The sequence below is a fragment of the Rhodamnia argentea genome, chromosome 9, assembly GCF_020921035.1.
Source record: "Rhodamnia argentea isolate NSW1041297 chromosome 9, ASM2092103v1, whole genome shotgun sequence".
Lineage (NCBI taxonomy): Eukaryota > Viridiplantae > Streptophyta > Magnoliopsida > Myrtales > Myrtaceae > Rhodamnia > Rhodamnia argentea.
The window spans coordinates 10,457,698-10,473,609 of NC_063158.1; the positions used below are offsets into that span (position 1 = coordinate 10,457,698).

The 15,912-nt window shown below is 40.0% G+C and overlaps 1 protein-coding gene across 3 annotated transcripts in view; it reads left to right on the forward strand.

The window, feature by feature from the left end:
- Positions 1-15,912, forward strand: part of LOC125316731 (palmitoyl-protein thioesterase 1-like) — a 41,837-nt gene that overhangs the window by 9,704 nt on the left and 16,221 nt on the right. For 2 of the 3 annotated variants that reach the window (XM_048285891.1, XM_048285889.1), the window contains one exon: positions 664-997. In XM_048285891.1, coding sequence (XP_048141848.1) covers positions 664-936 — 273 coding nt within the window. In that variant the 3' untranslated portion in view covers positions 937-997. Of the gene's footprint in view, positions 1-663; positions 998-15,912 lie in introns of those variants that run through there. The other variant, XM_048285890.1, reaches the window with a different exon arrangement.

A 15,912-nucleotide genomic window follows, 5' to 3' on the forward strand; every position in this document is an offset into this window, starting at 1 on the left:
GTTTTCGTGGTATTAATCAAATTTAACGGATACTAACGGAGGGTTAATTTGTGACATGTGTACCAGTTTGGGTTTTTTGTGGTCAAAATATTAATTTGGGGTAAATTTATTACGGGTGTATTAATTTGAAGTTTTTGGTGGTCAAAAAATTAGTACGTGGATAAATTTGTCATAGGTGTACTAGTTTGAAATTTTTTTGTGGTTTTAACCATTTTCTTTTGCGCCTTGTACGGCCACCCAAGAAATACTACAGAGATCAAGGTGAAGCATTTTCTAAGCCTTATATATGTTGATTAACCATGTTGAAAGTAATACTGAGGATTATGAAAGCATAATCTTTACCGACCTCTTCCCCTACAATCTTATGGCGTGGGTGTACATCCAAGACACGGTCTGCGATTGCATTTTGGCAGTGATTTATGATCTTCATTTGACTATAGTGCATTCGCTTTTGGGAGTTGATAATCTAAGGAAAATTGCATTTACATTAGAAAAATGGACGAAACAGAATCGGTGAAAGAACATATTGCGATATGGTGTTGTCGCTGTGGTGTAAGTTTCGTCATAACATGCTTTCACCCTTAATGCCACAATTTGAGTCCTTTCACCATTAGTTCAATGGGTAAAAAAGAGGAATGTATCTAAGCGATGCATTTCCTGCAGACCGAGCTTTACGTCGAGGACTGGATTGGATTGAGGACGTTGGATGAAGCCGGGAAAGTCAAATTCATCAATGTCTCTGGGGGCCATCTCCAGATCTCTCTCGCCGACATGGAAAAATATATATTACCTTACTTGGTGGATGATGCGGCATCAGCGAAGAACGGGGCAACAGGAACGGCTTTTAGTAGTTTGACGACCCCATGGGTTCAGCGCTTGTATCGAAGAATGGGTAGACTGTTCGAGGATCGGCCGCTGCTTCTCTCCGTGCATTAGCGAGTGATGCATTTATTCCACGCACCAACACGAAAGACGAAGTGGAATTATTGTTTCTGGCTCGAGCGGGCAATTGAATTTTTATAGGTTGATATGGTGTGATACATTCTTGGCCTTGTGTACCTAATCATTCGATGATGTGTTTTTTTTTTTATTTTCTTTTTCTTTTTCTTTCTAGTATTACATGAAAAACAGGTCTCGGAACATGTGAGATCCAACAAGATTTTCGGGGGATTGGAGGGAAAGTACCATAGAGCCCGTTTCGTCTGTGGGCCTTTGAGACCCAATCCGTCATTTGATTTTCTTTGAGAGTTCTGATATTATCCGGAAAGATGGCATTCCCAATTTGAGGTTGATAATTTCACTAGGACGTCGAAAGTTTATTAACCTCTACCCTGTCTACCTGTAAAATTTGAAAGAATTTAAGAACCGACAAATCAATTTGATGTTAGTAAATCACCAGTAACTTGATTTTTGCGAATTGACGGAACTTCTTCAAACATATAACGATCGAATAATCAGATCAACGGAGTCTATAAACGGCGTAGAGTCTTACTACAGATACACCGAAGAGAAATGCTGGACAAGAAAAATATCATACACGGATACGCCTCTCTTTGAAAAAACCTTTTGTTACCTAACTACTGCGTTGAAGAATGATCGGGGGAAGTGGAGTAATTGCAATTAACGGTAAAAGCAAATTAAACTGAGTTAGCATTATTTAAAGTTCAAAATTCCACAAAATCCAACGCTTTCCTTGCAGCCTAACGGCAATCAGCAAAACAATACCAACTTGGCAGCTCAACATACGATTTCTCAGCAACTGCTAACCCTCTTGGCTTTTACTTGTCGCGCTCCACTCGTCTTAAGCTCAACGCTCAATCCAATGGGTCGACGTTGACAGGTCCTAGATCCGACAGCTGACGTGGAAGTGCTCGAACTCGACGGCTGACAAAGCACTAAGAACATTTCCCGAGCACAAAGTCGCGGGACTGAAAAAACCAGCCCAACTTGTCAGTAGCTTTCCTGGAGGATCCCGTAATCGAATAATAAGTTTCGGATGTACCTCCTGAAAGAGCTAGGTGCCCAAGCTAATTCAGCTTCGGGCTCAAGGAAACCAACAATGGAGATCATAATCATGAGACATCCACCCAGGACATAAGTAAAGATTCCAAGCCCGATGGTTCTGGTCAATACCACATGCGTACCACAAGCAAAGGCTAGCACCATCTCGATTATCGCAACCACAATGTAATTTCTTGCGAATCAGGCATATCTTTCCTGGAAGCAATTGCTCACAAAACTTAATACGAGTTGAAAATATAGTGCCAGGATTGAGAAACCGAACGCTGTAATGTTTCGTATCACAAAGGCTTGGAAAGCTGCCCCGCCAGCGAGAGTCGCCATCCCTTGGTCAGGTCCGTCGTTGTTACAACCTCCGGGCAACGTGAAGGCCGCAGCGAAGGTCACCGTGGCTATGTACTTGAAGGTCGATCAAGCTTTTTTTCGACGAATTGGCAGGATTACTTCCTGTTGTGGTCGTAGACATTGCTGGTTCACCCTCAACAAGTTGCTGGTCTAACCTCTTCTTAAAATATTCAATAACCAAGCCTTGAAAACCCGGGGATCCCCGAGAATTTTCCAACACATGTTTGACTTTTGCAGTTCTGTAGCCGACCTAAAAAATGCACAGAAAGTAATAATTAACGAGTGGTCTTCCCCGGAGAAATACTACTTCTTCTTTTTTTGGTCGAAATGGAGAAATACTTGAAGATCCTCACGTTACACACCGAAAACCTATTTACAACAAACAGATCTCCGGGGGAGTGCTAAAACATAATGAAGAATTCAATCAATTCATCTCTTTTAGATAAAAACAAGTAAATAAAGATTTTTGGATTAAACAATTAGCGTTTCAGCTAATGCTTTAATTAAATGAAATTATCTACGAATTTGTTGAAATCCTTTTCCCAGATGGGGCATAGTGCAGGTTCGCTCTTTTACCTCAAAAACTGTTTGAAAGAGGGCTGAAAAGACACACAAGGATTTTAGATAAAATATTGTACGGAAAATTCTGATTCTTTTGTATGAATGTCTCACAATAGTTACTTCAAAGTTGGAAGGTGCATATCAACTCTTGGATTGGGATTTTCTTAAGTTACATCTTAGAGTTACCTCTTACACGGTTGACGCCTCAGCACAAGAGCCATTAGACAGTTCGGATTTATCCTTTTCTTTCTTTTTTCCCTTTACCTTGTCCCCTAAAACCCAACATCAAGGTTGCGTTTAGTTGTCCGAATTTCTAGTTATGATAGGACTAGATATGATAGGAGAAGGAATCCAAGGATTTTTTCATATTATATCTACAATTTGATGAGCTACCGATATAAAGTTGGATAAGTAGAGGCAATGCGCAGTTGAGATCGACTCTATTTTGCTGAAACATTATATTGCTTTAGAAATTATTCGGTGATGAGTTGTGATGAGCGAGTTATTGTTAAGAAGAGGTTTGTGCCATCTAAATTCCGGCACAAAACGGATCGAGCAAACCTAGGAAAGCCAGGGGTCTTGATTTGGAGTCAAATCCTTTAAGAATGATCCGTCAGCCTTACTCGTTGTCTTATCGAGAATAAACAAGCGCTGAAAAATGAAATTATTCGGTCTTTTTTCATATGTTGAAGATGCACTCATGCAGTCAAAGCCTTTAGGACTTCACTAGGCGTGCCATGTTGTGATTTGATGTGATTTATCCGCACGTCCCTACTTCCTTGATTTGTACATTTATTTTCACCGATTGCGATTGATAGGCTAGATACTCCCATTTGCATGAACTCTTATACGTTAGGGCTTTCCTTACCCTAAGACATATGCATGAAAATCTTAGTTAAAAAAACACTCAACTTAAGTACCGAAATAATGTCAATGGAAACACCGGCGTAACTAAGTCCCCGCACCCTTTTCACCGATTTCTTAGAACCGAGTGAATTTTCCCAACCACTTGGTAGGGTTCCCAATCTACCCTCCAAAAACAGCTTGGTGGCGAATCCATTGGCATGTACACATTACATATGTCACCCGACCACACTAAAGTCGAACTCGGTATAAAAATCCTCCCGTCTCTATTTGGTATGGGCCTGAGAGGAACCGCGTCGAAGTCCATCCACTCATTTCTTGAAAAATTAGGAATCGGCAATCCATTAGCCTCGCCGCATCTCAGACCCCACCGTCTGAGGACAAGTTGTGACAGAAACTTCCATAAATAATTTAGCCATATCTCAAGTTGCCAAATGTGGGTCTTCAGAATTTGAAAATAGAGTATCGCAGAATTTGAACAATTTTTAGAGACAGACTTCAGAAGTAGAAGCGATCTCTTGAATTTGAACAGATTAGAACACCGAATATAAGCTCGATAAAGTCCTTGTTGATGCTTGCACATAAGTCTTTTCCAAAGGTGATAGTGGAATCTTCTTAAGTGATATTCTACTCAATCTGAATAATACGATTCAACTTCTTCAGAATACAATGCGATGACTTTATCTTGAGCCCGAGCATCAATTTGGATCAATATAAGTTTCTCCATTCATGTGTTACACCTATGATAAAACACTTACAACATGTGACATTCTGAATTCCGACCCCATTTCGAAGTTTATGAATAAAATGAGCATCGATGTATTTCAAGAATCTCACTCGGAATTGATCGCTCTAGAGACGACCGACCAAAGGGGAATGGCTAAATGGGATAGTACGCGGACTAAAGAACTCGGTCGCGGACTAGTATCCCGACCATAAGGATCACCGAGGGTACATTCTAGGCCATGCGAGTCGATCTAAGATTAGTGTTAGAACAAACTGCTAGTGTTGTGCAATTGGACCGCAGGTGATTCCGTTAGACCATAGCATGATTTGTGGATGACCCCGAATCGATTCCCGACGATTGCGCCCCGCCAGGAATCGCGGTTTTCCTCGCGATTACATGACAACCAGGATCGCCGTGGTCCGAATAATTCTTAAACGTGATAAAAATCACGGGTCGATACACATAGCTCCCGAGAGCCGGCCGTCGATCCGAGATGCACCGAAATTACGATCGGCTAATTTTGAGCGCGAAGTGAACTTCGAAATTGGCGGCCGGGTATTTGAGAATTCCAATGCAAATAAATTGGACGTCGCCTCACCAGAGTTAATAAGGATTTTATATCGCCAGTATGAGTCGAAAAAAGTAGAGATCAAACCGCGAAGCAAAAAGTGCACTTCGGTCTCGAATTTTCGTTCAGCACCTTGAGGGACCGCGAAGGAAATTCGGCCACTTCACCTAACCCCTCACTTCAGCCGAAAATGTCAAAGAAATGGAGAGGGAAAAGTGTTCTTGAATGTCCAAGTCCCAAGACTCATTAAAATCCCAAATTCCCCAAAAACCCCATACTAACTAATACTATTCATGTCATATACCAACCCCACTATCTTGTCACTCTTGAATAAGAGCTAGTCACCTCAAATCACACACTCTCTCTCCCTCACTTATGGCTGGCCGAAACTCACCCCATCTCACTCCCTCACTTCCATTTTCACTTTCACCCAAACTCACTCTCATCTCTCATCTCTCCCTCACTCGCTCGACTCCCCCTCGGCGCCCCTCCCCCGACGGCCACAAGGAGCCGTAGCCACCGCCACCTCCTCTCCTTCCCCCTCTTGATCGTGAACCACCATGAGCCGCTACCACCGAACCATATCTCTTTCCCTCTTTGGACATCGGTGCAGCGGGTTTAGAGGAAGGGCTGTTCACCGGTTTTGCTCCCCATTTGAAGGTAAGGAGCTAGAGTTTTGCCATAATCTTCTAGGGTAGTTCGAGTAAGGTTCGTGGGTGGATTTTGGGAGGATTTCATGGACTAAAGTTGTTGTTTTCTTGCTTGAACCGAAGGGGACATCTTGGGCAGATTCTGGTCGCTCACGGTGGAGGCTTGATCGCCTACTTTTCTTCACCAAAAAGGACTTGTAAGTGGCTCTAATCCTTCCTTAGGATTATGGAATACTAAGGGGCTTGTTAGCTTGTGGATTAGGATGATGTGTGGGCTATTTTGGGCGTGAATTAGAGGGACCGGTTCTGGAATTTTTTGACCTGTTGTGGCTCGAAATTTTAGGGTGATGAATGAACATGTTTGTGGCTGAATTGGGGATGTAGTGAGGGCCTAAAATGGTGTGGATCGAATGTTGCACGATGGATGCGAGTTAGGTAACATTTGGACGCAAATCGTGCTAGTTGTTATGTTAGTTGTTAACATTGCTTTAATTGTGGGAAATTACGAACTCGGGGGCTATAATATTCGGCCATGTGATTGTGATTGTGATGGGGTGTTATACGTTAGAATGCGTGCCGGACTGGTGGGAACTTGATTGGAACAAAATGAGGTGTTATGTGACTAAAAGGGGGCTGAATGGAAGTGGTGCATTAAGAGTGTGTCATAGTACTTTAATTTGATATGCGAACTCTGAAAATGTCAATGTGGGAATCGGCTAAAATTGTGATGCGCGGAACCATGTATTAAGTAGCGCGATCAATTGTAGTGGAATTGAGTTTTATTTATTATACTTGATCATGAAGTTTATTAATGAAAGTCTTTGGATGTGAAATTATGTGTACTGGTACCTCGAAGCATTACACGCGGGGTTCATAGCCGATCGTATATTACTATGACATATCTGTATGCACTCATACCCTGATGCGTTAAACGCGGGGTCCGTGCTCGTCCCGATGCGTTAAACGCGGGACTAACCCGATGCGTGGTTACGCGGGTCTATGAATTGAACTTATTAAGATGTGTAAGGATTGCCCGATGCGTTATTACGCGGGCCCGAATATTGAGACCGTAGTAGGTTGATCGATGCGTGGTTACGCGGGCTTGGAATTTGATTGTCCGAAATTGATTCCCACATGTGACTAATTTGCCGGAGTGCCTAAGTCTAAAGTTCCATAGTATAGAAGCTTTGATTTCTGGATTTAGAAATTATGTGTTGCAGCTTGGATTGATTTTATATTGATTTAGGTCGTCTGCGAGTGCTTGGTTATTTGTCTTAGTTTGATTAGCTCGGAGGTACCATACCCTAGGGTCGGCTTAGATCCACATTACTGGGATTGTATCTCACCCCTTCGTGGGACCCACTTTTCGGACCACCAACCCTGAAGTTGCCGCCGTCACTTTTTGGGATACCGAGACGGATCGATCGAATAGTGACGAAATATGTGATAGGCGATGGTAGGGTGTAATATAGGAACTTTACCACCGTATGGATAGACGTAGGAGGTGGAGCTTGGGAGGAGCATACCTTTTTGGCTTGGACTAAGGGAGCTGAAGAAGGAAGGGGCGGACCTCTCCAAATCTATGGCGGGCTCTACGACGAGGAAGAGCAAGGAGACCCCATAGAGTTGGACCTTGTCGAGTGCCCGCCCTGGGGTGGAGAAGTTGTGGACCCGGACATCGAGCCGATGGAGGTGGAGGACGCCGAAGAGCCAATGGAGTATAACTTGGAAGATGTGCCACCACCGAAAAATGGTGCGGCTGAAGACTAGAATAGGGTCCCTTACTTTTGGTACATCCTGGTGATGGATATGGTTTCGTAGAACGCCTACCCTTAGTTGTCGAATATTTTGTGGGAGCCTTTTTTTCCCAAGCTTATCGTCTCCCTCGTATCCTTATGTATTTTGCTTCTATGCGTTGTAAGAATGTTCGTCTCCTTATGTTATGAAAATCTCCTTGTCTACTAAAGTCATTCTATTTAATTTTATTGTTTGGGTGTTGCATTGCTTCCGCATGTACATATCGCATTACATTAAGTTTATCGATGTGTCGATCCCGGGAGAAGTAAAGGAAAGAGGGATGTTGGCGCGCCAAAAGGACACGGGGAGTGACACAACATTTACAAGATTCTACAAGATAAATGATAATTTTATCAGAATTAAAATATTTAGAAGAAGGTTTTCTCAACAAGTGACATTTTACTTAATATGGATAACATGATTCAGCCCCTTTAGAAATAGACAGGTGATACTCTTTTCTTGAGTCCGAACATCCAACTAAGGTCAATATGAACTTCTCTTCTCACGTGCATCATTTGAGCTTCTATCTTCTGGTCCCTCCATGCGTATTGACAATCATGACTCTACCTTGCTGTTCACCTATTCAAGGGCCTTTCGTGCTTTACCGAACTTCTTGTTTTAAGTTTGTTCACATTCTATTCAGGTACATCTAGCTTGTAAATACATCTACGCTCAATGCCTTGTTAACCATTGACAGAGAATTCAAATCTTTCAAACATTATGTTAATACGACATCTGCATAACAACTTGTGTATCTTTCACCCGATTTTACTCAATCAATAAATATATAAGTAGCCTTTGATTATTTTGTCATTTTCAAAACATCATAAGGGATTTTTCCTAAAAATCTCCCCTTTTTTATGATAAAAAATAATATCTAAATAAGCAGGTGTGCAAACACGTTTCAAAGATATTGAATTGTGTATACATGAGAAGTAAAAGAAATATGCCTACTTCCCAAAAATAAGAATTTAGATCAAGACATAATAAGCACGCAAAAGAAATACGCTTATTTAAAACTCCTTTGACACTTTTTCCCTTCCGTGGGTAGGCAGCAATGGGAACCTTCTTCGTTCATTTTCTTTGAAAAAGAACAATGGGTCTGTTTCTTTGAATTCTCCATTCTTCCTTATGCAAAATTGCAAATATAATAAGAAAGTGGGCACATCTAGCTGAACGGGAAGATGGAGGGTTTTTTTCCAATTTATTTTTTTTAAAAAAATATTTACGAAATTATTTTTTTAAAAAAATATTTACAAATTAGGGCCTCGCTCCGTAGTTGGGGTGCCGAGTGGGGCTCGCTCGCAGCCCACCCGCCGAGCGAGCGAGGGGACCCTTCGCCTCCTGCGGGGGGGCTCCCCCTCGCTCGGCAGTCCGCCGAGCAAGAGTAGGGGCCCTCGGCCCTCCACATCTTATGCACTGTAGCATCGAGCACCGCAGGCTCTCGGGCGCTGTATCATAAAAAAAAGGAGTATTTTTTTAACGTGTTTTAATTATTGGTACTTATAATATTTAGTTTATTTTGTATTTTTTAACATGTTTTAATTATTGATACATATAATATTTATTTTATTTATAATTTTTTTCTTGTGAAGCTTATCTTTATAACATAATTAGCAATAATTAATGTAAATATTTATTAAGATCTATAATTAATAAATAATGTTATAATTATGTAATTAATTAAAAATATTCATAAAATAAAATTGATAAGATATATGAAAAAAAAAGATTTTCATAATATATATAACAATCGTCAACCACAATTACATCTACTAATGATATCTTCCTCCTAAATGACCTCTTGTTCCGCCAGCATCTCGTCTTCGTTGTTTGGTAGGTCTAGTATTATACCGAGGAGGAGGACGAGAATCCGGATGAGTAGGACGTGTATATGACGAAGGCATATCTTGTGAAAATATGTCGCGCCCGGATGCTACATATCCTACTGTAGAAGGGCATTGAAAAAAAAGGAGAGAAATTGGATCCATAAATATTAGCGGAACTAGCTGGAGTCTTCGACAATGGATTGTCGGGAAATTCAAAAGCGGATCCCCCGTGAGATGGGCTTGCAAACTATGCGAACCCCGCATTGAAATATGACTTGCCAAACCCTAGAGTGAACCCCAGAGTAAAATATATCGTATGATACTCCAAGGGGTAGGGGACGACATCACTATCTTGATAAGTTTGAGTAGTTCTCCGGGTCGGTTGAACAGTCTCGGGTGGCTCATCATCCCGCGGCCCAACGAGTGATGCTGTAGTTGTTGGTTGGGGCGGTGACATCATTGTTAGCCGTCTTTCCTCATTCCGGGCGTATAACATTGCCCTAGTTTTATTCCTCACAGTTGCCCAAGATTGACGAGTTGGATTGACGTTATCTATGATATGTAAAATTTATTTGATGCCATCACCTTGGTAATGATATCAAGATTAATAAAAGTTATGAAATGATAATAAGTTATGTTATTAAAAAATAATTAATTAATCAAATTGAAAGTGTTTGTACGAACAGTTACACCCATTGCGGCCCTTGAAATGAAAATTCACCTCCGGGGTATATCTACGGTACCACTCCATATATCCTGAATAATGGTAAAATGCCTCCGTTGTAGGATCACCATTGACTATATAATCGATACGACGGTCCCACATATCAATCTATCGTCTATGCTTATCTACCCAATCCTTCCCAACCGGCATTAATTCAATATTATGCAATGCCGTATGAACACGCGGACGAGTAGGTATTAGTTGCTGCATACCGAATCGACGAAGTACTCGGTCTGAATAATGCCACTCAACTATCCAATAATAGATGAGTGGGACACGAGCCTTCCAACTGTCTTGTCCCCGCCGACAGCAATATGGTAGAGCCTCCGGAATGTCATCAGGGTAAGGCTCCCAAATAATCCGGTATAGTAATAAAACATATCAAATTAAATCAAGAATTAATTTATAAGCTAACATTATATTAAACTCGTTGATTGCTATCATTACTTACGTCTTCTAATCCCATTCTATCGAGTTGGTAGCGCAAATGTGGTAACGTATGTGTGGAGACCTTCGTTGTCAGTAGGCCTTAACTGCAGCTGCAAAAAAAGAAGAAGAGATTTTCATATATTATACGCACTGGAAAGAATTAATGACTCACGAACTAAAAAAGTAACAGATCACATACCGACTACCGATAGGTGCATCTTCTAAAGAATGACGGTTTTCCGGGGATAGGGAGATACATCCGAAGCATTCGCACGCCCAAATCTACAATACATGTAGGACACCACCGATTTGATGTTTTGATGGATCGGTTGCACCGCATAGCTCCCGATACAACCACGCAAGCATTGCTGAACTCCAACTATACTGTGTAGGGTTGTTGAGGCTCGCCAACAGTGGAAAAAAACAGCAAACTAACCCGTGCCCTTGATTTATCCAAAAAAATACATCCTCTAATCAGACGGAAAATGAATGCCATAGCATGCTGTATTATAGTGACGTTATCGACATCCGGAGGAAGATCATCAAAGTGTTCTCTCAGCCAGCCTAAGTTTATCCGCATGCCATGCAAATTGGGTGGCGAGCACTAAGTAGCTCATCGCGCAGAGTGCCCCAATTGAAATCAGTAGGGCCAATAACTGCACGCCCATCGATGGAAAGCCCCGTGAGCACCGCTATATCCTCAAGCGTGATCGTGCATTCAAATTATTTGAAAAAAAGCCTAATTAAGCTCACAATTGAGATGAAAAGTTCGACTAGCCCATCTATATGGCTAGGCCAAAATTTTCAGCTCATTCAAGGATCAATTTGTGCGATTACACCCTTCGGGACTTCATTCAAGTTATAGTTTGAGCCTGGGTTTATTTTGCAAAAATTAAGAAACTTTAGGCGCTTGATTTGAAACACTTTTATCTATAAATACAAGTGTTATGCCTACGGTTTAGGAAGGCCAAACAATTTCTCATATACGGCCATTAAGGTACAATGTGCTCATGGCACAAAAATGAGAGAAAAAGCAGAGCAAAGAAAGCGCAATAGAGAGGGAGCTCCGTGTTTGGATTCCAAATATTATACACCATGAGGAAGCCTTCATTAATCTTCAAGCCTCTCAACCAGTGCCTTGTGTTTTTACCATGAAGCACCCACCCACCATGAAGATCAAGATACTACTTTTTTTTAGATAATTTTCTTGGTCTGTTACAGGTGTCCCAGTCTTATTATCAAATTGACTAATTTATGTGTGGTTTCGTAGTTATTCTTCTCTGATCTTTAACGACCCACAATGGCTTTATGGTGACTTCCAAGTTCTTTGACGATTATTTTAGCCTCGAACATGCCACGTAATTGCTCTTTCTTGCAGGTTGAATAACAAAGCCGATCCTTCATTGTGTTACGAACATAGTCGGCAATTCCGCGTGCTATCACGGCTATTCAAGGCTGAATTTTCCTTGGTTTTTATTTGCTGTTTAGTCTTTGAATTAACTACTGTTTGGAGAGGAATTTGCCATTGATTAGTGTCCAAAATCGATTGCACGGCACCCAAAAACAGCCACCAATTAGTCCGAATTTTTTCTGCTACTGCTTAGGGATCTTTCCGGGGTTGCTCACCATTGTTTAGCTTCATACCCGAAACAGCAGCTGTTTTGCTTGATTAAACTTGTTGTTTTGTGCTGATTTTTTACTCACTAATTTGAGGTTAATTTCCTCAATATTTGACGCAACATGTCTGCTGCCCGGTGTTAATTTTAGGTAGATCGTTGTTCAGATTTACCATTGAGAAACAAGCCTTGACGGCACGAAGAATTCATCTTCACCAAGCTCCTAGGCGCGCACGATTCCTTGCCAACTAGTCCAAGTAGCTCGCTTCCTCATCAAGCTTCAAAATTCGAATTAGGTAATTCCTTATCCCTTGACATATCTAAATATTACTTGATTGAATTGAATGTTCAAGAGATGATATAAATTTTGGATATACATGGTTGCTTAATTTGGCGGATTTTGAATGTGGAGGATATCTCGTGAATTTTGTGTAGACATTTGATATGCTTTGTGGTTTGATTTTCATTATCTTTAAGAGATTGAGCATGTAATTCGGAATATTCGGATTTTCTCAAGTTCAAATTTGGAACTTTCGAAAAAATCTGAGCATATCGGATAAGTATCTACTTCAATTGGATATCTTGAACACATCTGTAAATATTTGGAGATTATCTGAAATATTATTGAATATCCTAAAAGATAATTTTCCAACTTTAGAAGATTTGAATCTTGATGGATAAGGTAAGATTGTTTTACAATTTTCGGCAATCCCCTATGGATTTTTGAAATTGATATGCCTTGGTGGATGATTTTTTAGCATGTTTATTTCTTACATATTGTTTACCATTTACTTTATGTTATCTTTGTTATAAAGTTTGAACTTTAGTAAACAATACCGCCCATAACACATGCTCCCTTATATGCCTAGACCCGTCGAAAAAATTAAATCATACACCTTATCCATGATCTTATGGAATGGGATGGTGATTTAGTATAGAAACTCGTGTTCTGCCCTTTGGCGAAATGGATGTTGTTTTTCTATACACATCCCCATACCGGCTCGAATCTTCGAGGATGTAGCGGATAAAATCTCGCTCTAGCCCCGATCTTTGGGAATGAGAGGATTTTATAAAATTCGGAATATTATGGTATATTATGGGCATTTTTGTTTATTTTTGTTCAAACTTTTGATTGCTTTTGTTTTGCCGAAAAACACAACAAAAAAATCAAATCATTTTATCATAGTGTTCCATATCACATTTTTTTTCAAATTAATCATCAAAATCACATCGACCAATTGGAAATGCTTTTTCATGAAATTAGTACCAAAAGGGCATTAATTTTTCCAATTACAGTAACCAAGTCCCCGAACTCATTTTCTCCGGTTCGTGGAGATAAAGTGGTTCTCCTTCTATTTTATATAGGTTTCTAATCAACCTACCGTAAATGATTAGTGTCGGTTCCAATTAAATAATTTTTCATGAATTGAGTCTAAGTTGCGATTTGGTAAGACTTTGGAGTGTCCGAATTACGTTAGTTAATTTAATTAACCTAATAATCCATTGGCCTAATCTTAGGTCGCGACGGGGTTGTACCGCCTATACTCATGAGTCCATTCATAAATACGGAAAATTGGGACCAAGAGGCAAAAAGAGTATCTTCATAAGATATTCAGAACACTCAAAAGGATATGTGTTCATAGGTGAGCAAGAAAACAAAAGTATGACTGAATTTGAATAACGAGATGTCACATTTTTAGAGAATGAATTTTCGAGAAAGGGCGAAATAGGTAAAGACTATTCCCTATTTAAGACCTTAGATCAAGATAATGGGACAGTTGGATATAATGATCCAAGTGGGAGCAATATAAGAAGTGAGAGTTGAGTACGAACCGGTCTCAATTGCAACCACTTAATGAAATGATACCATTATCCGGTTCGAATGGAGCATAATGGAGAATGAAGTACCCTCAGTGCAATCTTTTTCTCGACAAACAAGTCGCAAAAGCATTCCCCGTCGACGCTTTGAGATTAAAGGGAAACTTTCATGATCGTTGGAAAAGAATGAGCCAAGGAATGTAAATGAGGCTCTATCTTGCCCCGATAAGGAAAAGTGGATGAAAGTAATGGAAGAAGAATTGGAGTCAATGAAATCAAACCACGTTTGAGAACCGGTTGATCTCCCAAAAGGACGTAAGGCTATTGAAAACAAGTGGGTTCTCAAAATAAAGCGAAAATCAGATGGCTCAATTGATAGGTATAAGGCTCGCCTTGTTGCGAAAGGATACAACCAATAAGAAGGAATTGAATACGAGGAAACTTTTTCCCCGTGGTAAGATTTACTTCGGTTCGCCTTATATTAGCAATAGTGGCTAGTTTGGATCTAGAGCTACATCAAATAGATGTTAAGACCGCTTTTCTCAACGTAAAATTAGAAGAAGAAATTTATATGGAGCAACCCATTGGGTTTGTTGCCAAAGGCCAAGAACATAAAGTATGTCGACTTCTGATATTGATATATGGTCTAAAGCAGTCTTCTAGGCAATGATATATACGCTTTCATAATGCCATAGTGGCATATGATTTTGATATGATTAGTGAAGATAATTACGTGTATATCAAAAGGTCCAAAGGTCATTTTGTAATTCTATCATTATATATTGATGATATACTGATTGCTGGAAGCAATATGGAGTTTGTCAAGATAGTCAAAAGTTGGCTATCTTCTAATTTTGAAATGAAAGATATGGGTGAAGCTACAAACATTTTCAGAGTTAAGATTTCGAGGGATCATTCGAGAAAGTTGTTGTCTCTTTCCCAAGAGACATACATTAATAAAGTTCTTGAACGATTTCGTATGCAAGATTGTAAACCCATTGATACTCCTATTGCAAAAGGTGAACAAGAGCAAATGAAAAACATACCATATGCTAGTGCTATTAGAAGTCTCATGTACGTAATGATGTATACCATACTTGATATTTGTTATGCAGTAGGACTGGTAAGTAGATACCAATCCAATCTAGGTCAATCACATTGGACTGCTGTTAAAAGAATCCCGAGGTATCTGAAAGCAACCGCTGATTACTCGCCGACATATCAAGGTAGTGATCTGCACCTTGAGGGCTATACTGATGCTGACTGGGGAGAAGATTTGGATGATAGGAAATCTACTTCTGGAAATGTGTTCTTACCGAATAATAGTGCCGTATTATGGAGCGTAAAGAAACAGCAGTGTATAACCTTATCCACCATGGAGCCAAGTTCGTAGCATTATCATCGGCCATACAAGAAGGTGTTTAGCTTAGAAGATTTTTGGATCATTTGGGTGTTACAAGAGATATTGTAAATCCTGTGAAGGTGTATTGTGATAATCAGCAAGCAATAGCTTACACCAAGGATCCTAAGTTTCATAGCAAGACCAAACACATAGGCATTAAGTATAACTATGTCAATGACATGGTAGCACGAAAAGAAGTAAACATATAGTATATATCTACGCATAAAATGTTAGCAAATCCTATGACAAAGCCGATTTTTAGAGATATTTTCCTTAATCATGTAAAGACTCTAGGACTACGTAGAGGTTGATGTATTGAATATTTATTTTTTCCCTTTAAATGTTCACAGTTGACGATGTTGTTTATCAAAATGGATGTCTATAAGTATATTTGATATTTATGCATATTTAATGCTTGGAGCATTATATTGAGAAGGTATGTCGGACGGATGAGAGATTAGCCCACTCACACGAGTAATCGCCTCTATTTGTTGTGTGATGAATAGATATGAGGCAATTTTAAGCTCATTGTCTAGATGATAATTGAGAGCTCAAGCTTAAAA